The sequence below is a fragment of the Panthera pardus genome, unplaced genomic scaffold (assembly GCF_024362965.1).
Source record: "Panthera pardus isolate Hobbes unplaced genomic scaffold, ASM2436296v1 HiC_scaffold_6, whole genome shotgun sequence".
NCBI classification, from domain to species: domain Eukaryota; kingdom Metazoa; phylum Chordata; class Mammalia; order Carnivora; family Felidae; genus Panthera; species Panthera pardus.
In genome coordinates, this window is record NW_026526991.1 from 67,062,547 (window position 1) to 67,085,726 (window position 23,180).

At 58.0% G+C, this 23,180-nt stretch overlaps 1 protein-coding gene across 2 annotated transcripts; it reads left to right on the plus strand.

Moving 5' to 3' along the window:
- The first annotated feature begins 966 nt into the window (after positions 1-966).
- RAPGEF3 (Rap guanine nucleotide exchange factor 3) lies at positions 967-23,076 on the plus strand. Of its 2 annotated transcripts, XM_053895585.1 has the most exons (28): positions 968-1,324; positions 1,806-2,018; positions 7,674-7,727; positions 7,812-7,918; positions 8,273-8,394; positions 8,539-8,707; positions 9,264-9,348; positions 9,683-9,743; positions 9,852-9,928; positions 10,119-10,265; positions 10,793-10,905; positions 11,209-11,297; positions 11,602-11,680; positions 11,887-12,037; positions 12,122-12,204; positions 13,025-13,064; positions 15,508-15,589; positions 15,914-16,060; positions 17,980-18,077; positions 18,546-18,671; positions 18,762-18,943; positions 19,175-19,265; positions 19,383-19,433; positions 20,429-20,516; positions 20,875-20,939; positions 21,571-21,625; positions 21,733-21,804; positions 22,650-23,076. In XM_053895585.1, exons 1-28 carry the CDS (start codon positions 1,319-1,321, stop codon positions 22,766-22,768), a joined length of 2,772 nt encoding a protein of 923 aa, XP_053751560.1. In that variant the 5' UTR covers positions 968-1,318; the 3' UTR covers positions 22,769-23,076. The 2 variants fall into 2 exon arrangements, with proteins under 2 accessions (XP_053751561.1, XP_053751560.1); XM_053895586.1 differs by lacking the exons at positions 9,683-9,743; positions 9,852-9,928 and having other exon boundaries at positions 967-1,324.
- The last annotated feature ends 104 nt before the right edge of the window (positions 23,077-23,180 follow it).

Sequence of the window (23,180 nt, forward strand, 5' to 3'; positions counted from 1 at the left end):
CCTAGAAAGCTGGGACAAAAAAGTGAGTCCTAGAAAGCTGGGAGCGGGGCGTGTAACTCCTTTCAAACCCCTCATCAACGTCCTCACCAATTACTGGGTGCTGAGGGAGTCGCAGTCCAGGAGCCACGGTCTCTCCGCCTCTCAGAAGCTGGAGTGGGGAGAAGAGGGCGGCTCTGGGCCATCTACGCGGGGGTGGAAACTGAAGCCCAGAAGGCGACGGGCCTTGGTACAGAGCTGCTGCGGACCTTGGAATCCCGAGGCTCTGCTTCCTGACCCCCTCCCCCCAACCCCCCAATCCCCCCCCCCCTCGCCCCACGCAGGCAGCAGCCCGGGAGCACGAGGTGGGGGCGTGGTTCTCTAAAACCCTCTCTCTTCCGAAGCTCAGCCACAACTCCGGCCCCACCCATCCTGGAGAGCAGTCCTTTCCTCCGGCCTCAGTTTCCCCACCCGCGCCCGTGGTGTGTGTGTGTGTGTGTGTGTGTGTGTATGTGTGTGTGTGTGTGTCGGGCGGGGGGGTACGGTGGGGAGGGGGATTCCCCACGGGAAAGCAGCCCAATCCCTCCCCCGGACTGTTCGAGACCCTGAACCGAAACAGGAGGCAGGACGCCCCCGGCCGGGAAGCGGCCCCAGCCCGGATTTCCCTCCCGGGTGGGGCCGCAATGACTCACCCCCCTCCCCCTTCCCCTGGTTTCCGTGTTTGCATTTCTCCTCCCGGCCACGTGGCGGCCTGCACGGCCACTCGGCACCCCTACCCCGACACTCCGGCCGCGGCCGCCGCGACACACAACCCTGGGCCGCTCCTGCCCCCCTGGGGTTTCTCAGGCCTCCGACTAGTGCCCGCCCTATAACCCCGGAGTCCAGACTCCACCCCCGGCCCAGCCCGCCCCCTTCCCTGTGCCCTCCCCCACAGTAAGGCCGGGCGCCTCCTCCCTGCCCTCCCAGCCTGTCCCGGGGAGGGGAAGGGGGCGGGCAGCGTAGGGGGTGTGACAGCTCCCGCCCGGATCAGTGCCAGCTGCAGCCTCGCTTCGGCGCCCGGTGCCAGCTGGCTCATTCGTCTGGGACGGAGGCGGAGGCTTGGGGCTCCTTGCCGCTGGGGGGGGACTCCCCCCTACGCCCCCTGCCCTCAACCCACCCAAAAGGAGCCTCTACACCCAGCCGGTCGCCCTGGCAGCCAGTCCAGCTAGGAATTAGCCCTGTTCCGCTTCTCCTGGGGCTTACAGCCCACACCCCTCCAGGAGGAGTAGGGGTCTCCATGAGGGTCTCCCCCTCCCCAACCTTTTGCTAGAGCCTGCAGGGCTGTGCAAGCTTGAGAAGGACCATGAAGGTGGGTAAAGTGGGGTCAGGGTGGGGAGGAGCAGGAGAGGAAGCTGACATGGTGGGTGGGGTGTTTGGGTGGGAAAGAGAGGGCTGGTCAGGGGTGAAGGAGAAGGGGCGAAGAAAGGTTGAGCTGCAGCTGCATTTCTGGGGGATCCAGTGAGTCGGTAGCCTCATACTGGGAGGTGGTGGAGATCCCTCCAGGGACATGGGCAGTGGGGTGGGGCAGAAGTCCAAAGAAGACTGGGAAGAAAGGCCCGATCTCCGGTCCGCCAGCTGGAGACCCCTAAGTGCGCCAGACCGGCAGGCCCCAGTGAAGGTCTTCCTGTCCCTCCCCCGGCTCCTGGCAGGGTTGCAGCACCTCCGCCTGACCAGTCCAGAGGACTCAGAGGAAGTGGTTCTGCCTGGGGCAGTTGTGCCCTGGTCCAGCTGCCCCAGTCCCAGTCCCAGCCCCAGCCCCATGGCTCTCTGCCTTCCTCCCTGCGTCACAGGTGGGCTGGCCAGGTGAGAGCCGCTGGCAGGTGGGCCTGGCTGTGGAGGACAGCCCAGCTCTCGGAGCATCGCAGGTGGGAGGCCTCCCGGACGTGGTGCCGGAGGGGACCCTCCTCAACATGGTGCTGAAGAGGATGCACCGGCCCCGGAGCTGTTCTTACCAGCTGCTGCTTGAACACCAGCGCCCCAGCTGCATCCAGGGGCTCCGCTGGGTAAGTGCCCATTGTCTGTCGGGCCAGGGCCAGGCACCAAGGACTGCAGGAGGGCCTGGACTGGGAGAAAGAGCATGCTTCTGGGGGTGTGGGGGCTCCTGCTGGGCTGGACAGTGGGTCAAGCAGCTTGGCCGCTGTGCGCGTGGGTGGCTCACACAGCTGCACCGTGTAGGTCCATGTGCATGTGGTACTCGCGTCTTCCCGTTGTGTCATGGGGCAGGGGGAGAGGGATTTGTCATTTGTGTCACCTCTGTGTGCCCTGAGGTGGGTGGTTGTGTGTTCTCCAGGTGGTGAGGGGAGGCATGTGTGAGACGCCGGGGGCCAGGTCAAGGTGGGAGGTGGGGTAAACTTGTTTACTGCTCTTGGTACATCACCGTGGCAACATTCTCCCTCAGTGACCAGCAGAACTGCGTCAATTCTGCTTGATCTTGGGGTGAGGTGGTCACGTGAACAGTGCTTGGCATCTGGCTTTGGGGGGCTCAGCGGGGGGGGGGGGGGCTCTGAGAAGTTTGGAGACTGGAGCTGGAGTCTCCCTTTGCCAGTGAAGAATATCCTGGAGCTGCGAGAATGAAGGAGAGGGCGGGAGGGGAAGAGCAGTGGGGGCAGGGTGGGGGACAGCATAATGGTCGCAGGATCCAAATCAGCGGAGAAGCTCTCTCCGACCACCCAGACTTCACCGAGTTCCTTCACCTGAGATTCAGTGAGATTCAGTTGTGCGTCTGTTCTGTTGCCCACGGGGACAGCATTGGCAGGCGGCTGGGGGAGGGGGCGCTGGTACCAGGAGGGAACTTGGGCAAAGGGGTCGAGGGAAAACCAGAGCAGACGACAGAATTGGGAGAGCTTGTCACTTATGTCTCTTGTCGTCAAGTCCCTTTGAGTGGAGCGACTACCACCTTCAGCGTCTTTCCTCCCACCTCTTGCCCAATGGCCTTTATATTTATCAAAATAGGAGACTGAGTGAGAAAAAACAAGGTCTGCGGAGGTGATGGGCTCTTCCTCAGCGTCGGAACTGGGAGGATAATCTAGGTGTCCCTAGCTCTCCCCCCAACCCCTCCCGCACTCCCTCCCTGGGTCTTCCTGGTCAGGGCCCTCTTGGGCCTGGGTCCTGCTCGAGATGGGGCTCTGGAGGGAGCAGGGGAGCTGGCCCCTTCTGGGCTAAGCTGTCCCCCCCACCCCGCCAGGTCACTGGTAGTAGCTATTGCTTGGAGCCCGTGGGCTGGAACCCTCCCTCCCTCCTTCCCTCTCAGTCTATAATTACTTGTGCATTTCCTGTCCCCTTCCCAGCTTGTAGAGGCAAGGTGGTGAGTGGGGGAAAGGTCAGGTGCCAGGACAATGAGGTCACTGGAGGATCCCTTGGGACCCAGAGTCTGGGAAGGGGTGGAAGAGGCCGCCAGGCTGTCTCCTGACTCCCTCAACCCCCAGAATCGAAGAGCTGGGGTGCACGGGGAAGCCAGAAGGGCGATGTGAGGGTTGCTGGAGTGTAAATAGGGTGAAAGTCACAGAAACACAGCCCCTCTCTAGCCAGGTGTGTGGGGGGGGGGGGTAGGTGGGAATTGGTGATTAAAGGGTACTTAGATTTTTAGGGCTAGGGGCCTGGGCCACACCCCGCCCTGCTGACCGTCTCTGGGGAATGGGTGAGTGGGGTGGCTTCAGCCCGATGCGGCTGCATTTAAGAGGTTCTGGGGACCAGTCAAGTCGCTCCTGTCACCTGTGAGATGATTCGTCTGGCCTAGGAGGGGCTCACATAAGGGAAGGAGTGCTTGTCGGGGAGTGTGCACATGTAGGGTAAGGGGTGGATGTTGTAAAGGGGTGGAGCCTAGGCGAACAGTGCTGGGAGTTATTCAGGCCATGCCTGCCTCTTAGAAAACCAGGGGGAAACCCATCAACCTCCTGAGGTCTGAAGAGAGTACTTTCTGTTGCTACTAGATCAGGACAAGAGAAATGAAAGCAGGTTACAGGAGGGTGAGGTTAGACAGAGGATGGACTTACCATCGATGGCAAAAGTGACACTGGGGTGGGATGGAAGAACATCTCCTTTGGGAAGCATGAGAAGGAGAGGAGATCTTGTCCAATGCCCAGGAGACAGAGAGGGATCAATTTATCTAGAGGCAGGGGCAAGATCAGGATGACCTCTGGGGGGGGGTCCCGTAATCTCAGAGAAGCCTGGGATGCTTCCCTTTGAGTGATTGTTTGGGGAGAGGTGGCTAGATTCTCTAACTCAGAAAACATGCTTTCACGCAAGCGTGTTCAAACAATGGTAGTAGCTAATAGTTGTATAATACTTGTGTCCCAGGCAGCATTATAAAACCTTTACCTTTTTCGTGTCAAGTGAGCCGACAATAGCCGTGAGCTAGATACCGGTGTCATTGTCTCCTTTTATAGATGAGAGAACAGAGGCACAGAGTGGCTAAGTGACAGGTCCAGGGTTGTACATCGGCTAAGAGACAGAGTTAGGCTTCTGTCCCAGGTGACCTGGCCATGGAGTCTGAGCTCATGGTGCACTTTCTTTTGCTGTAAATGAAAACACTGACACCCCAAAGCATCACCCTTCCCCTTGCGTCCTCTCCCTGTCCCAGCACACACAGCCCTGGCCTGAGACCCTAGCCATGGCCTAAGGGAACTGGTCTGACAGGTCCCCACGAGGCTCTCTGGCTCTGTGCCTGCCCCTTCAGCGTGGCTCTGACACTGAGTGACAGGGAGGGAAGGAGGGGGGGCAGGCTATGACACTGGTGCAGGGAAGCTAGCTCCCCCTCCTCTCCTACCCTGCGTCCTTCCTGTCCAGGCGGGAGAGGAGGCAGTGGTCAAGAGCCTTCCCCCTACCCATACCAGCCACTTCTTTCCAACTGAGAACCCCAAGCTGACGCTCGGGGTTATCACATCAGAGAGAGGGTTAGCCAAGGTACAACACTTCTTTGCATTGTGTCCAGGTAATAGGCACCCATCATAAAATAACGAAGTTTAATCGAGTTGTTTAACATTTACTAAGCAGTTACCACAAGCCAAGCATCGCTTTGAGTGCTTTATGTTATTAACTCATTTGATCCTCATAATTACCTGTGACATAGCTACTATTATCACGAACCCCATTTTACAGATGAGGAGACTGAGGCAGAGAGGTCAATGATCAGCCAGGGTCACACAACTAGCTGGTAATGGGGAACTGAGATTTGGCCGAGACACATGGATGGCGAGCCCATGCCCTTGACTGTATCCTGAATAGTACCCCCACTGCCAGCCTAGGAGGCTCCCAGTGCATATGGACATAGTCCCAGAGGGACTATGACAAACCCACAGAACTTTGTTTAACGCCGTGTCTTCCAGACTTACTTGCCCGTGGAACATTCCTGAGGGCAGAATTTACCCTTCCATAGCATGAAGTGGGACAAACATGAGGCAGTGGAGGTGCCTGGGAGATGGTGACCTGTGCTTTGGAATCAGACAGGCACAGTGTGAATCCTGGTGGCCCTGTTTACCCACTCTCAGGACAGGTTATGTAACCTCGGAGCCTCCTTCTGTCTAGCTGTGAAACAGCAGACAAACACCTACTTTCGGGGCCACTGTTGGTTATTCAGTAGGATCTTGAATTTCTGAGTAGTTGTGTGACTCAGGGTAAGTTACTTCATCTTTTCTGGGCTCCTGCTTTCCTTGGCAAATTGGGAGGGATGCCTTCAGGAAACTTCCTCACCTCTGATGGGTCAGAGCCTCCTTCTTCTGATCCTCCTGCTTATTCCCTGGGGCAGGGCAGGAAACGGTTTAAACAAGGCCTGGAGATCTGGGATCTGGGTTGTGAGCTGGCACCTCCCCTCCTGATGTGCCCTCCAGGGTCAGAATAATACCAGGAAGGGAGCATATGCTGGAGCCTGGGTCTTGGGCACCAGAGAGTTGGGGCAGGGACCGGGGCCACCTGGGCCTTTTGACATGAACAACAACAAGTCATTAGTGTTCAGCACTGTTTGTTCCAACACAGGGGGCTGGCTGGGTAGCATTCCTGCCCTTCCTCCTTCCCTGGCTCCTCCTCCTCCTCCTCCTCCTCCTCCTCCTCGTCCTCCTCCTCCTCATTTCCTGTTGCTAAGTCTCCAGGGCTCTGTGTCTGGCACCAGGCTGGGCCCCATGACCCGGGCAGGGATACCCTTGGGACACCTAGCGACTTCCGCCCAGCCCCGGGCCAGGCGCCTATGCATGCCAGACCTCAGGCCTCTGCCTGGCACACAGTGGGAAGATGCCAGGATGAGCAGAGGGGGTTCTGGCCCCAAGTCTGGTTGTACCCCAGCTTCCTAGCCAGGTCCTTTTCAGGGGCTGAGTGTAGATGGGAAAGCAGGAGAGAGAGCTGGCGAGAAGGGGGAAGGGAAGGAACCAGGCAGGTGCAGTGGGTGGGGTGAGACCAAGAATGTGAGCACTTCTGGAATTTATGCACGGCTGTCTGGCCGTCCCAAGTACGTGTGACTGAGTTACACGGGCTCTTCACCCCAAGACTTCTGTTTCTTAAGTCAAAGAGGACGGACAATCCCTGTTCTGCCTACTTGATATCTGGTCCTATTCTGTAGAGAATCAGGACATCATGGAGGGAGACATACTTTGTAAACTATAAAGTGCTGCGCCTTTGGGAGGGCTCATAGAGGGTAGGGCATCCTGTCCAGAGAGGTCCACAAATTCCAGTTTTCAGGTGGCAGCAAAAAGAAGGATCATGAGGGGCGCCTGGGTGGCTCAGTCGGTTAAACGTCCGACTTCAGCTCAGGTCACAATCTCGCGGTCCGTGAGTTCGAGCCCCGCGTCGGGCTCTGGGCTGATGGCTCAGAGCCTGGAGCCTGCTTCCGGTTCTGTGTCTCCCTCTCTCTCTGCCCCTCCCCCGTTAATGCTCTGTCTCTCTCTGTCTCAAAAATAAATAAACGTTAAAAAAAAAATTAAAAAAAAAAAAAAGGCTCATGAGGGGCTTTCCAGCAAGCAGCCCGCCCTCTGCTTCACAGATGAGTAATAATAGCTAACATGTACATACAACTCTATGCCAGGCAGTGCTTTAAACATTCGGTACGAATCGCTCACATAGCCCTTCCCAAAGCCTCTGTATTGGTATTACGAGTGTTTTATAGAGTTTATGGACAAGGAAACTGAGGCAGGGAGAAGTTAGCCATATGTTCAGGATCACACTGCTAGGAAATGGAGGATCAGGGATTTGAATCCAGGCGTCTCAGGGTCTTGTGGTTGGGGACAAAGCCTGGCTCAGGATCAGGCCTTGTGACTCTGGCCCAGAAGCAAGTGTTCTAGGCCTCCCTTCCAAGCCACTCACTTCCTGGCCTATCATGGGCCTTCCTTACCTCCCATCCTCATGCTCTTCAGCTCTCTCCCCTGCACAGGTGTGGTTTACCTGGGAGCCTGGGCACACCTGGGCCCTGAGTAAGCAGAAGGGGGAGCTCATCTGCGGGGGTGCAGTGTGTGAGTCTAGAAGGAAGGCAAAGTTCTGGTGATAGGGTGGAAAGAGGCGGGTGCCTGGCATACAGGGGTGGTCGGGGAGAACTAGTGTATTTGTTGACTGAGTGTTTGGAGCTGGGGACTGGGCAGGGACTGAGAGAGACGGGGGAGGGCCGAGGTCTAAGAGCTGGATTTGAAGTCCTGGCACTAACGTGCAGACCCTCCCCCTCCTCCCACCCCTGCCCTTAGACGCCACTCACGGACAGTGAGGAGTCCCTGGATTTCAGCGTGAGCCTGGAGCAGGTACCAGCCGGGAGGGGAGGAGCCGGGAGGGGACAGCACCGCCGGGGGTCAGGGCTTGAACCTGCTGTGCTGCCCCCGTCCTAGGCCTCCACGGAGCGGGTGCTCCGGGCTGGGAAGCAGCTGCATCGACACCTCCTGGCCACCTGCCCGACCCTTATCCGAGACCGGAAGTACCACCTTAGGCTCTATCGGTGAGTGGAGGCCTGAGCCGCCTCCTTGCCCACCCCCATTTTCTCTCCCTTTTGCTCTACTTTGGACGTCGGGGCTGAGTCCTGCTTCTGGCCTCGGAAGGCACTTGTTTCTTTTTAAATTTTTTTTAAGGTTGATGTATTTATTTTGAGAGAGAGAGAGAGGGAGAGAGAGAGAGAGAGAGAGAGCACGCATAAGCAGCGGAGGGACAGAGAGAGAGGGAGAGAGAAAATCCCAAGCAGTCTCCATGCTGTCACCACAGAGGGAAGGCACCTTTCTGACGGAAAGTCTTCCTTCTGCCCTCCACCCTCCTGCCACTTAATTCTCCCTCCTCTTTGTCCCCTCACCTCTTGTAGGCAGTGCTGCTCTGGCCGGGAGCTGGTGGATGGGATCTTGGCACTGAGCCTTGGAGTTCATTCCCGAAACCAAGCCGTTGGAATCTGCCAGGTGCTCCTGGATGAAGGTGCCCTTTGCCATGGTGAGCCCGAGCCCAGGGTGGGGCCCCCGTGGGGCCGGCCGGTCCTGGGGAGCAGGCATCCGGGGGTGCCTGCAATTGCAATGGGGGCTTTGTACCCACGCGGCCTCAATTTCCTCTCCTCACACCTGGGCCTCTGCCCTGCAGTGAAACACGACTGGACCTTCCAGGACCGAGATACCCAATTCTACCGCTTCCCCGGGCCAGAGCCAGAGCCCGTGGGAGTCCATGAGCTGGAGGAGGAACTGGTGGAGGCTATGGCCCTGCTCTCCCAGCGGGGGCCTGATGCCCTGCTCACTGTGGCGCTTCGAAAGCCGTGAGTCGGGTGCCTTGCACCCCACAATCCTGGGCCTCACATGGCTCTCAGACTCTGTAGTTTCTCAGTTTCATCGCTGAGAGTTTCCCTTACTTCTCGCTGGGTCATCTGGAGTCTTCCTTCCCCACCTCTGAACCCGTTTCTTCCTCTGTAACTGTGGGTGGGGGGGCACAGCACCTCCAAAGACCTGTCCGCTCAGGTGCCGCAGTGGCTGAGACGGGGGAGCTTTGGAGCCTGCAGGCAGGTTTGGGTTCAAATTCCAGTTCCGCTGGCTACTAGCTGGGTGGCCTTGGGCCTCTCCGTGCCTCTCCGTGCCAGCTTCCTCTTCTGTCAAAGGAGGATAACGATGCCCACGTCAGGGGTTGTCATGAGGGCAGAAATGATGCACTCGAAGCGCCTAGCCCTTGTCTGGCACACCGTGTGCACTCAGTGGTGGCTGGCCTGTTACGGGTAACAATCCAGCTGGCCTCGGGCCCAGAGCGTGGTGGGTGTAGTGGCTCCCGTGCCCTCAGACCCACGGTACACCGTGTGCCTCCCGGCCCTTCCGTGCCCGCAGCCCAGGTCAGCGCACAGACGAGGAGCTGGACCTCATCTTCGAGGAGTTGCTGCATATCAAGGCCGTGGCCCACCTCTCCAACTCGGTCAGTCTGCCTGCCCTCACACTCTCCCCAGGACCCCCTCTCCCTGTGAGCCCCTGAGGCCCCAACTGCTGGGCCAGAAGACACGTCCCTCGCCTTGTGCCAATGGCTGGGAAATGTCCATCTGATTTCTTGTTCCCAGCATCCTCGTCCAGAAGTCCTTCTGCCTCTCTTAGCTCATTTCCTCCCCTTGCCCCGTATCCTGCTGAATCCCTGGCATCCGACCTACCCACATCTCTGCCCCCGATCACTTGTGTCTTTGGACCTAACCCCCCCACCCCCCCGCCGCTTCGTACCCTGGGCTCACCCCACTGACCCTCCTCTCCCCACCTCACAGGTGAAGCGGGAATTAGCAGCAGTTCTGCTCTTTGAACCCCACAGCAGAGCAGGGACCGTGTGTAAGTCAGACAGGGGATAGGAAGCTGGGCAGCAGGGACCTGGATGTGGCAGAGGCCATGGAGAAGTGGGGGATGCCCACAGGAGTGTCTGATCTGTGCTTCTCTCAGTGTTCAGCCAGGGAGACAAGGGCACCTCGTGGTACATTATCTGGAAGGGATCTGTCAACGTGGTGACCCATGGCAAAGTGAGTTCTTCCTATCTCCCCAGCCCCTGGGTTGTACCGGCTTCCCTGGTCCAAGTCCTCCCAGGAAGTACCTTCAGTGGACCCAAGGTTGCCACTCTCCAGCTTTCCTCCTGCCTTGGGGTTCTCCCACCGTGCATCTGTTCTGAGTGTTGGGGGGCCTGGCTGGGCTGTGACTGAGACCTGGTTGCAGGGGCTGGTGACCACACTGCATGAGGGAGATGACTTTGGACAGCTGGCTCTGGTGAATGACGCACCCCGGGCAGCCACCATCATCCTGCGAGAAGATAACTGTCATTTCCTCCGTGTGGATAAGCAGGACTTCAACCGTATCATTAAGGTGCCATTACTGGGGGTGGGGAGGGCAGGGGACATGGCAGGGACATGTCTCTACAGAAGTGGTAGGGGGTAAGGTAAGGGGCGTGGACAGAGAGGGCCTGTAAGGAGCAGGGAGAGGTAGGAGATGGGGGAACTTGGAGGTGATGGCTGGAGTATGGCCAAGTGAGGAGGGCAATAGCACACTGAGGAAGTTTAGCGAAACCCAAGAACTCCAGCTCAGTGTGGGAGACTGTGGGGGTAGGGGGTCACAGAGAGGTAGGGGACTAGGGTGTGAGGGGAGGCAGTGTAATGGAAAGGGGGAGCCACAGAGGGAGGCCAGTGAGGGATGGGTAGAGAGGGGCTCAGGCTGCATGATAGACAGGACTGGTAGGGCAGATCCAAGGCCATGGGCATGGAATGGGGTGGGAGAAGGGCTGAATGCCTTTGTGGGAGCCTTGTGGGTCTGGCATGGAGGTGGAGGGAGATGCTCTAAAATGGGGGAAAGGAGCCATGATGTGTGCTGAGCACTGGGTATGGCTTGTTGTCCAGGATGTGGAAGCAAAGACCATGAGGCTAGAAGAGCATGGCAAAGTGGTGTTGGTGCTGGAGAGAGCCTCCCAGGGCACTGGCCCTTCTCGCCCCCCAACCCCAGGCAGGAACCGGTAACACACCCGCCATGCTCCTTCTGCACCCCTTCTCTCTTGCCCACCTTCTCTCCTTCCGTTTCCCAGGCTTTCTTCCCTTCCTCCATGTCCGACCCCCGCCTGCTGGTCTCCTGGGGATGGGGGAAGGGGCACCCAGGGATAAGATGTGCCCCCCCAGAGCCAGCTTTCCCTCCAACCCCAAGGTGGGACAGAACTGGCAAATAGGGAAGAGTGAGATGATGTGATTGATTATTGATGTCTGTCCCAGATATGGGAGTGGGAGTGGTAGCACGTGTGCTATGGACTGGCTGTTTCTGCTAGGTATACAGTGATGTCTGGCACCCCAGAGAAGATCCTAGAACTGCTCTTGGAGGCCATGCGGCCTGATTCCAGTGCTCATGACCCAACAGGTAGGGGCAAGAGACACCCTGCCTGCTGTGTGACTCAGCGGGTGGGCAGTGTAGTCTGGGAGAGGGCCAGGCACCCTGAGTCTGACCTCACTGGCTGCTGGGCTGGTCCATGTGGTCAGTCGGCAAAAAGTACTCGTTCCTGTGCTCTTGGCTTGGGTGGGGAGAGCTGTCACAGCGGCTGGACGTTGCTGGCACACCGCCCATTATGGGACTGGGAGAAGGGCTACTCCAACTATGCCTATGTCAGTGCTCAGTAGACTTAATCTCTGAAGCCTCCTCCTGTCCCCTTGTCCCTGCCCTACAGAGACATTTCTCAGCGACTTCCTCCTGACCCACAGCGTCTTCATGCCCAGCGCCCAGCTTTGTGCTGCCCTCCTGCACCAATATCCTTCCAGCCCCGGGGTGACTAGGATGTCGTATGGAGCAGGGGGAAGGCATCCCTCACAGCATGGCTGTGCCGAACCCTCTGAAGTACCAGCCTCATGCCAGGGCCAGCTTGTCAGTGGGCCCTGGGCATCCTTGCCCCTCCTTTCCCGCCGTGTGGTGGGTGGTCTGGTTGGATGTTGTGGTCCCCTTGACCGGTGCCCACCTTCCACGCGGAGCCCTCAGGAGGCAGTGAGCAGGAGCACAGCACCTACGTCTGCAACAAAAGGCAGCAGGTCCTGCGGCTGGTCAGCCAGTGGGTGGCCCTGTATGGTCCCATGCTCTACGCTGACCCCGTGGCCACCAGCTTTCTCCAGGTACGTGGGAGTGAGGCAGGGCTGGACTGGGCTGCCAGCGTAGACGCAGCCACCTCTGTGTTGATGAATCTTGGCTCCTCCCAGAAACTCTCAGACCTGGTGAGCAGAGACGCCCGGCTTTGCATCCTGCTACGGGAGCAGTGGCCGGAGAGGCGGAAACACCACAGGTAACGCCTGGCTCCCAGTCAACTTTCCATATGCATGCCAGGCAGTGCATCAAGGACTGAGAACAGCACTCCTGGGGCCAAACGTGTGGCTTGAAATCCAAGCTGCACCGCCTGTAGCTGTGCCGCCCTGGGCACGTTCCTCCCTCTCAGGGCTTTGGGCTCCAGTCTGGAAAACCAGGAGAGATCCTATCTCAGGAGGACAAAATGTTAGCGTGCCTTAAGAGCACCGAGCAGTGCCTTGCATGCCCTGTGTGCTCCACGAGCGTCGGCTGAGGTTGCTCATTTGTCTAGACCTGCTCGTTCAATTAGCTGTTCTTACCAGTCCCCTTGCTGTCCACCTCACGTCATGTTCGTTCATTCTCCTGCATCACGCAGTCACTCCCATGTCATTCTCATATCCCGAGTGCACCTGCTGTCCTCACTTCCTCCACTCTGCACATATTTATTACCAAGCATCCTCAGGGCTGGTTCCTGCTGGCCACGCCCAGTGAATTCCCTAGAGCTTATCTTGGCCCTCCCAGACATTCCCATGGGGGCAGGTGAGGTTCAGGGAGAGCTCACCTGCAGTGGCCCCTGCCCAGTCTGACACCTGGGGTACTTCCTTGAACTCTCCTTCCCCTTCTGGCCTGGGGAAATCCCAGAGTGCAGGCTCTCGGTTGCAAGCCCCCGCTTTGCCCCTCTCTAGCTGGTGCTTACCATGTGTGCAAAACTCTGAGCCTCTGAGGAGGGTGGGGGGGATCCGGAGCCAGCCCTCCCTGCCCCTGCCCTGCCCACGGGGGCCCCTGGTCTCGTCTCACCTCCCTTCTCATTTGCTCCCCAGGATGGAAAACGGCTGTGGGAATGCATCTCCTCAGATGAAGGTGTCTGCATATGAACTGGCTCCTCTCACCTCTGTCTGGCCCTGGCTTCTTCTCTCTGCCCGCCTCCAGGACCACACGGCCCCTCCAGCCCCCACCCCAGGGCCTCTGCCTGGGAAGGGATCCCCATGCACAGACACACCCCCGGGGCGGGGACAGGTGTTCACAGAGCACGAGCCATGTGTGGCACTGGGAGCTGGCCTGATGGGAGACACAGAGGCCCAAGGTCACCTCTCCACCCCGCCCTCACCCCAAGGGGCTTCTGTTGCATTTGGGAGAGAATCCATGTTCGCAGAGCCTGTTAGCAGTTCCCTGGGAGGTGAGGGGTGGTGCCTGAAGGCAGCCTCTGAAGCCCAGGGTTCTGGGTGCCCAGCACTTCTGGGAGCCAGAGATGGCCCATACCGTTCCTGGCGGGGGCCCACAGGGAGCAAAGGGGAACGAGAACAGGGGGCAGGAGCCGAGATTTCTTGAGGCATGGTAGGAAAAAAAGACTGGAAAGGTAGGATAGGGCTGGTTGTGGGGAATGCTGCCCTGGGAACAACAACCAGGCTCTCTGTGCCCAGCTGCCTGTCCCCACTCCTGCTCCTCCTGCCGGAGACTCTCACAGCTCCTCCTCTTCTATGGGCAACGCTTGTTCCCCCCTCAGGGTCTGGAACTTTCTTTCTCTGGTTCTTTGCCCACCTGCATCCTTCCTATCTTTCCGATCTCAGCCAAAATGTTGGTTCTCAGGCCCCCCTCCCATCTCCCTATACAGAGCATTCCCCACTCCCCGCAGGCCCCCTCTCTGCTTCCTCCAAGGTGTCTTCCATGATTCCCTTCAAAGCATTATGACCAGGTGGAGTCGTTTTGTTTCTTTGCCTACTTGCTTATTATCTGTTAGTGTCGGTCACGTCCCACTAGAATGAGGGAAGGGCCTCTGTTTCCCCAGGGCTCCCACACTGCCCGGCTCGTGCCTGATGCTCAGGAACTAGTGCGGAATCGCCCTCGTGTGCTGGGCACTGTGCTAGGTGCTGACAATGTGGTAGTAGGGGAGAGCCGCCCCTGGCCTCGTGGGGCTCATAGTCAAGTGAGGGACAGAACTGCTGAGCAGTGTCACGATGCAGGACGGAAAAGGAGGGAGTCTCTGAAAAGGGAAGGGCTGACTCGGGGTCAGGATCAGGGAGAGCGACCCCAGGAGCCGAGAGCTGCAGGGTGTGAGGATCAAGGCAGTAGAGGACTGCAGTCAGGTTCAAGGGGAAGGGAGTCCACCTGTTAGGGACCCTGCAGGAGGGAGTGTGAGAAGGAGCGAGGAGACCGGGGAGGCATGCAGGGGCCACAACATGCAGGGCCCCGTGAGCCTCGGTAAGGGGTTTGGTGCTTGTTCTCCAAACCATGTGAGCAGCAGGAGGTGTCGGAGCCACGGATTGACAAGGTCAGATGTGTGTTTTGAGTAAGTCAGCTAAGGAGCCTGTGCTTTATCCAGCAGACAATGATGGCCTTGAAACTATATTAGGAAGCTTAGTCTGGCTCAGGTCAGGCAGATTGGAGGGGGAGGGCGGGAGGCGACCGAGGGCCGAGGGTAGAGAATAGTAGGGCCATTGTAACACATGAGGAGGGAGGCCACTGGGCAGGTGGAACAGGAGGTTGGCCTGGGCTGGGAGGAAGGGCGCAGAGGAACCCCCAGAACAAGATGACAAGCTGTGGGGAAGCCGGGCCAGGGGCAGGGGGCGGGGTCTGAACCTGGAGGATCTGCCGCCTGCAGAGCTGGAGGAGGAAGAGTCAGTATAGGCATTGGAAGAACAGTGGGGTGGGCAGAGGAATTGCGTTCCGGAGGCGTTTGCCCATCAGGGCTGCCCCATCGGCCCAGTGTTGGGGCCCAGTGAGAAGCGGCTGTGGGACTGGACAGGGCTGGTGACACGGGGGAGTAGATCATTGGTGGGTAAGAAGGGAGGGAGGGAGGGAGGGAGGAGCAGGTTAGGATTCCAGCTGTGGCACGTACAGCTGTGTGGCCTCATGCAGGTTATTAACCTCTCTGAGCCTCATTTATCTCCTCAATAAAATGGGAATAAGAATGATGATATTTTCATCAAAGGGCTGTTGTGAATATTTAGACACTTAGAATAAGCCTATGCTCAGCCTGACGTGTAGCAAATAGCAGACTAGCAAATGTGAGCCAAAGGAGGAAGAGGAAGAGAAAACCAGGACCAACAGCTGAGGTGTGCTCGTATTAGAACAGCCCTGGATCTATTTGGCAAAGGGGGTGACACACATGTACTAGGCACTGGCTTGTTTGTAGCCCTGCTCTGGCTCTTCTCACGGAGACATGGCGCCCGATGCCCGCTGGGGCTCGGATTCCGGCCGCCAGCAGACCCCATGCGTGGGCCCCATGCTCCCGTGACAGAGTCCTCTCCCTGGCTCTGCGTGCTCTCCTCTGTGTCCTCCGGGCCTTACTTTCTCTCCCTTTTAGGCCAGGAACATGCCTGTTTGGCTCCCCGGCCAGGACCAGCCCCTCCCCAGCAGCAACTGTGCCATTCGAGTTGGGGACAAAGGTTGGTGGTCCCAGCCGGCCAGGGCATAGCCTGCACCCTGCCGTCATCACCCTTGACCTTAGTTTGCCTGGCCGAGGAGGGCACGCTGGGCTCCTCGGGGTCTCTGTTCCAAGCTGCCAGACAGAGTCTGCCCCCCGTGTGTCCCTCCGCAGCTCAGGGCCTCCCTACCTACTCCATGCAGCGAATCCCCCCAGGCTTCCCCTTGTCACCTGTCCTGCTTCCTGGGGATCCCCCGCCCCCACTGCTACCATTGCTGCCCGCTGACTTCTGGGTAGGGGCACCAAGGAGCCCCTTCCTCCAGCTCAGCCCCGTCTTCCTCTCCAGTCCCCTATGACATTTACCGGCCGGACCACTCAGTGCTGACCCTGAAGCTGCCTGTGACGGCCTCAGTGAGAGAGGTGATGGCAGCGTTGGCCCAGGAGGATGGCTGGACCAAGGGGCAGGAGCTGGTGAAGGTCAACTCTGCAGGCGGTGAGTCGTGTCTCTGGGCAGGGTGGCCCCAAGGGAGAGGCCCCTCGGATCCGTGCCCAGACTCCCCCCATATTAAGATCATCATTTTTATCATATTCATCGATGTTAATGATGGCTAGCATTTAAGGGCAGTTCGTTATGTGTCTTCAAAGTGATCGGTGTGTGGTGTTTAAGAGCGTGAGCTCTGGAGCCTGCTGTCTGCATTTGAGCCCCTCCGTGTCTGTAGGTCCTTGAGCAGGATATTTAATCTCTCTGTGCTCTTTTTAGCACCTGTAAAATGGGGCTGATGAGAGTGCCTACTTCATAGAGGAACTGTGAGCAGTGCATGAGCTTGTTTATTTAAAGGTTTAGAATGGCGTCTGACACAGCAGTTCGTACATAGGTTTTATTATTATCATGCTCATATATCCATTTAATCCGAGTAACGACCTTATTGAGATAGGTACTTTCATCCTGTTTACAGACGGGGAAACTGAAGCTCAAAGGGGTTGTAGGCAATTTTCCCAAGTCCACATAGTAAATGAGAGACTCTGGCTTTTGACTCTAGGTAGTCCTCATTCATTCTGTCAGCCGGCAAACGTATTTGAGAGTCAGCTAATGGGCCAGTGAGGTGTTGGGAGATAGAGGCACCTTGGCAGGTGAGATAGAGGAGCTTGATGGTTAGGACCAGAAACAGGACTCCCGGACCTGGGCTGGGATCCCAGGACCCACTGCTGACTAGCTGTGTGATCCTGGTCTGAGCAGAGCGCTTATCGGATTCCTCGTCTGTCACATGAGCACTAAAACTGCACCTATCTCACAGGACTGCTGTGGCCATTAGACAAGATAACGTATATAAAACATTCAGCACGAGGAGGCACAAAGTTAGTGCTCAGAACGGGGCAGCGTGAGAATTATTTAGACCTGCTTTCAAGGAACTTGGGCCATCAGAAACCGCTGCGAGTTCTCCGTGAAGGACACAGCCCCGGGGTTGACAGCTGGAGCCCAGGGTAGACAGGAATTCGGGGTACCCAAAGAATGAAGGCAAGGAGTGGAGGCCAGAAAAGCAAAACCTTCTCCCCCTTCAGGAAGTGGGGAGACAGGATGAAGTCATGGGTGCCTGTGCTCTGTTCTGGGAAGCACCTCCCTCTGGTGGCCACCTGGAGAATTACAGTTGTCCAAGGACTTGATTGATAACCCTACTATGAGGCAGAAGCTGTTTAGAGCACTGACCTTCAGATTGTTTAGATGGACTTCCATGTCAGTGACTCATATTTTGACCACAAGCCCCCTTCTATGTGTATATTTGCTTGTAAGTCATTTGCATATAGTCCTATACTAACATCGTATCAAGCTGCCTGCGACGTAAAAATGCAAAACAGATGAGAAAAATAAATATGAGGTAATATTGTTTTGGACACATGGATGGTCTCGTATATCTGGCTTTGGTGGCTACTGGCCTACAGACTGGGGACTCGAACGTGACTAAAAACACAGTGTCGGTCAGTAGGAAGTGGTGAAAATCAACACTAAGACCTCTGTAAGGCATTTCCAGTTTTCAAAGGGCTTTTCTATGCATCGTATACTTATGGCCACTACTTCCATAAATTAGTTTATTAGACTCGTGAGTAGTCACGGTAAGTCTTGCTGTCTCCATGTGACCAAGGAGGAAGCTCAGGAAGACTCCAATATTGCCCAAGCTCTGCCTGTCTCGCTAAGAGCCCTGTCTCATCTTCCTCGGGTGTGCTGACCTGGGCAGTGCGGGTGTGTGGACACCTGCCCCTGTGCATTCAGAGCATCTGCCCAGGACTCCAACCTGGCTGCTGGCAGAAGGGGCCTCCCAGCCTCCCAAATGGGGCCTCTACCCTGCCTTCAGTGGCTCCCTGGCCTCCCTCTCTGCACCCCGACCCCTCCCAGCCCACTCTCTGCTCTCTTTGCAGATGCCATTGGCCTGCAGCCAGATGCCCGTGGTGTGGCCACATCGCTGGGGCTCAACGAACGGCTCTTTGTTGTCAACCCACAGGAAGTGCGCGAGCTGGTAGGAACAAGCAGGGTGCCAGGGAGGAGCTGTGTTTTAGGGGTGGCAGAGGTGGGTGCAGGGGAGGGTCATAGAGAGGGGAGAGAGGGGCCTGGCTCTGGCTGCTGCTGGACGTAAGGGAGAAGAGGAAGGAGTGGGCCTCAGCGGATGGGAAGGTTCCAGTTGCTGGGGAAGGGAGAGAGCCGGTTGAGAGCTCTCAAGGAGAAACAAGACCCCCCCTTGTTGGGGGCTCCCCCAGGAGACAGGAGTCGTACAAGGAGGGGGTCTCTGCACTGGGGAGCCAGCAGGAGACTAGATGCCTCTTTGGGAAGCCCTATGCTTCAGGCCCTTCCGTTCCTGGTAGCAGCCCTACCCGCCCAGACACCCCTTCAACCACAAGCACGGAGTCTCCGCCCCCAACTCTCTCCTTCCCTGCGCCTGTCCCCTGGGTTGCTCAGGCACCCCTCCTAAGCTCTCTTCCACCTGCAGACCCCGCTCCCCGAGCAGCTGGGGCCCTCCGTGGGCTCTGCTGAGGGGCTGGACCTGGTGAGTGCCAAGGACCTGGCGGGCCAGCTGACGGACCACGACTGGAACCTCTTCAACAGTATCCACCAGGTGCGGGAGCAGAGAGGGGAGGGGAGAGGCGCAGACGGCAGGGGCACCTCGCCCGGTGTGGGCTGATCTCCCCTGCTGTCCCCCATCCAGGTGGAGCTGATCCACTATGTGCTGGGCCCCCAGCATCTGCGGGACGTCACCACCGCCAACCTGGAGCGTTTCATGCGCCGCTTCAACGAGCTCCAGTACTGGGTGGCCACAGAACTGTGTCTCTGCCCTGTACCCGGCCTGCGGGCCCAGCTGCTCAGGAAGTTCATCAAGCTGGCTGCCCAGTGAGTACCTGTGGGGCCGGTGGGTGTGTGGCAGAGCCCTGAGGCCACCTTCTCTCACATCCCCGTCCCTGCTCAGTCGAGCCCCAGGTCCCCACCCCATCTAGCCCCAGCCCCCACAGAGGCAGTGCTGGCCCAGCCTGGTCCTGGCCCCAGGCTGGCTGTTGCCTGGGTGTGGGGACTGCATGGGTGTGGCTGCTTCCCCCTGAGGGCCTCTGGGTCTTCCACTCACAGCCTCAAGGAGCAAAAGAATCTCAATTCTTTCTTTGCCGTCATGTTTGGCCTCAGCAACTCGGCCATCAGCCGCCTGGCCCACACCTGGGAGGTAGGTATGATCTGGCGAGGTGGGGGGGGGGGGGGGCATGCCCATCCCGAGAGTCCCGGTTGGGGATGGGGCTCCCGTCCCAGAGCAGTGACCGCTCCATCTGCCTGTCCTTTGCAGCGGCTGCCCCACAAAGTCCGGAAGCTGTACTCGGCCCTGGAGAGGCTGTTGGTGAGCGCTGGGCCTTGGCTCCTCCTTCCAGAAACCCTGATTCTGGGCTTCCCAGAAGCCCTTCTATGTGTCTTTGGTCACTTCCAGGGTTTCCAGCCCTGGGTCAGAGCCTGACTCTCTCTGGGCTGAGAGTCTGGGCTGCTGGCTGAAGGACGGAGTGTGAGCATTATGAGGGAGCTGCGCAGTGCATTATATCCCTCAGTGCAGGGAGCATTGGCCGTGGCTATGATGTCCTGTATGAAGACCAGGACAGGGCCCACGTGGGGTCTGGCCTTGGGCTCTGATGCACCAGGGGAACATCAGGGGATCGCCGGTCTCCAGCCGACCTGCCTCAGGACCCTGGAAGCAAGTCCTGGCCCCAGACCCCACGGTGCACCGGGGCCTGTCAGTGGCCCCTCAGGGGATGCGAGGAGCCCGTGGGCTAAATTAGGCCAAATGATGAGGGAAGAGTAGGGGCCTGTCAGTGGCCCCTCAGGGGATGCGAGGAGCCCGTGGGCTAAATTAGGCCAAATGATGAGGGAAGAGTAGGGGAGCCGACTGCCTCTCCCACTCCTCCTCCCTGCTAGGAATTGTTGGGGGGCTAAGAGGTTTGGAGAGTGTTCTCTTGAGAACTGGCACAAAGGTGCTTTTGTCAGCCTGGCTCTGAGCTCTTGGGAACAAAATTCCCTTTGCAGGCTCAAGAGGTTCAAAGGAATTTACTCGCTAGAGAGGGACAGGGGCAGAAACGAGAGAGAGTTTTGAAACCTGGAGGGCCCCTGAAAGACTAATGGCTGTGAAGTTTGCTTGGGGGGCTAACCAGAGGCCAGGAAGCCGCGTGCACGCTGGCTGGCCAAGTGCTTCAGGTCTCCTCCCGCCTCTGCAGAGCCCGCCGTGGTGAGACCTGGGGCCCAGGGGAAGCGGAGCTCCGAGAGGATGGTGTTTGCTTGTGTTGCGGTGCGTGGTGGGTCATGCTGAGCGGGGCCCTCCCTCGCTCACTGTGGCTTTTTCCCTCTCAGGACCCCTCATGGAACCACCGAGTCTATCGACTGGCCCTCACCAAGCTCTCCCCTCCCATCATCCCCTTCATGCCCCTTCTTCTCAAAGGTAATAGGAACAGAGCTTACCCTTCTGCCTCCGCCCTTCCAGTCCTGTGCCCGTCTGTATGTCTATCTGACCCTTGGGGTGCTGACACGTTGGGGGCACAAAAATGAGTGAGTAGTTCCCAGGCTAGAAGCAGTGTTGAGACATGCAGGCAAGTGCTGGTGACATCAGATGGTCTCTGATACGAGAGGCCTAAGGGATACAAGGAAATTGCTCCAGGAGGTCAGAGGGGAACCGGAGGAAGAGGGCAGTGTGGGGCTGGGACAGACCCAAGGCTCTCATTATTGGCCCTTCGCCTTTCCTGGGCTGCAGGAAGGGGAAGAGCTTTGGGGACCTTTAAGCAAAACCCATCTCTTGGCAGACATGACCTTCATCCATGAGGGGAACCACACGCTGGTAGAGAATCTCATCAACTTTGAGAAGATGGTGAGTTCAAGGACAGTGAGAGTCTGCCCCTAGAGTGGGCTGGGGGATATGACTGTGGCCGTGGAAGGAGGTGGGGGGTGGGGCAGGAGATAGTCTAAAGGTATTATTAATAATACAGCTATGGGGGTGCCTGGGTGGCTCAGTCGGTTAAGCATCCGACTCTTGATTTCGGCTCGGGGCGTGATCTCGCGGGTCGTGAGTTCGTGCCCCACGTTGGGCTCTGGGCCTGCAGAGCCTGCTCGGGAGTCTCTCCCTCTCTCTCTGTCCCTCCCCGGCTTGTGTGCTCTCTGTCTCTCTCCAAATAAATAAACAAACTTCAAAAAATAATACAAATACGAATACTTCTTTTAAATAGCCCCTGCTTCACTCCCTTGCGTAGTGGAGAGGACAGCCTTTATCACCTCACCCTGCAACCAAGGCCCTCCAGGCCTCTTCCGCTCTAAGCCCTTCCTGATCTCTGTTCTTTCTTGCACTGCCTGCTCCCCGCGGGGCCGTTGGGTAGGCCGGGGCAAAGCAGACATGGCCCCATCTAGTCCCCGGGAGCGCCCCGCTCAAAGGGGGCTTGGTTACCAGCTGACCCACGGGCCACACCAGGGTCCTGCCCCTCAGGCCTGGTCTTCTGTCCTCACAGAGAATGATGGCCAGAGCCGTGAGGATGCTGCATCACTGCCGAAGCCACAGCAATGGTGAGAGGGCTGATAACCCTGCTAGGAGCCCCGGCCCCACCTCGTCCCCTTCTAGGCTCCGGCTCGGCCCAGTCTCCCTGACGCCCCACCCCCCTCACCCCTCGCAGTGCCCCTCTCACCGCTCAGAAGCCGCGTCTCCCACCTCCACGAGGACAGCCAGACAGCCAGGACATCTACGTGTAAGTGGGGCAGGGCTGGGTGCTGACGGGTCAGCCACGGCTGGCGTTTACAGGCACTTGCACGTATGATGCCCTGAGCTCTCCCCTACACCTCTGTGACGTAGGTAGAATGTTATCCCAGCTTACAGATGCGCAAACAGGCCAGAGCACTGAAGTGACTTGGGCAAGGCCCCACAGTTAGTGACTCCAGGCCTGATTTTTTCGGTTGGTCTTCAGCTGCGTGAAGTGGGATTAAATCATCAGCCACAGTTCATATAACACTGTCATCATCGGCCCTTTATTTTATTTTATGTATGTATATATTGTGATAATATGATGAACACCGCTGGGCCCCAGCCAAGTGTGAGCACATTGACAAGAGCTTCCTCTCCCTACAGGCCGTTTCCTCTTCCTGTGCCGCTAGAATACATTTATTTAGATATATTTATAAATATATAGACATATATACACACACGTGTACGTGTACATATCTCTTTAATGTGCTTCGTATATATGTTATGAGCACAAAATATTCTTTTGTTTCAGTTGTTTTTGAATTTAGTAAAAGGCGTATTATGCTGTATGGAATCTTGGGGACCTGTTTTTTTCTGAGTCTGAGCTCTTAACCACTCTTCTGCTCCAGACTGGGGGGGGGGTGGACAGTCTTCAGGACTGGCTGTGGGAAGCGGCCGGGTGGGGGGGTGGAGGGCAGCAAGGGTCGTTTGCTTCTTGTGGGAGAAGGGATGGGCTCTACCGAGTGGCATGGGTGCCCCCCCCACTCTCCTCCCCACCCCCACTCCCACGTGGCATGGGTGACCCCCCCTGACCACTCTCCCCTACGCCCTCCCCTTCCCCCACCCCCACAGGCTCTGAGCAGTCGCTGAACACCCGGAGTCCAGCCAGCACCTGGGCTTATGTCCAGCAGCTGAAGGTCATCGACAACCAGCGGGAACTCTCCCGCCTGTCCCGGGAGCTGGAGCCGTGAGGAGGCTGGGGCCCGAGCGGGCACTTCCCGTCAGGAAAGCCAGGGCACGCCTGGGGCCAAGAGGCCCACAGGCTGGCCACAGCTGGGCAGGGCTCTCCGCAGAGTGGACTCAAGGCCCTGGAGCGGGCAGCATGGAGGCAGCTGTCCCCTGTGATGACGGGTGGCCAAGGAGGACCTTGGAATGGAATGAGCCGGGGCCCAAGGCCAAGGAATGGGGGGCAGAGAGGCCCTGGAGTGGGTGGGAGAGCAGAGCAGGTGCTGGGACTCTGGGTTCAATAGAGAGCTCTCCACACCAGGTTTTTCCCAGATTCTGTGTCTTGTGGCTTTGTTGTCAGGCCATCTGTAGGCGGTTTGTTTTCGCAGCGGACAGATAGAGCCTGTCACATCTGTGCGGCGGGTGTGTGGCAGGGGC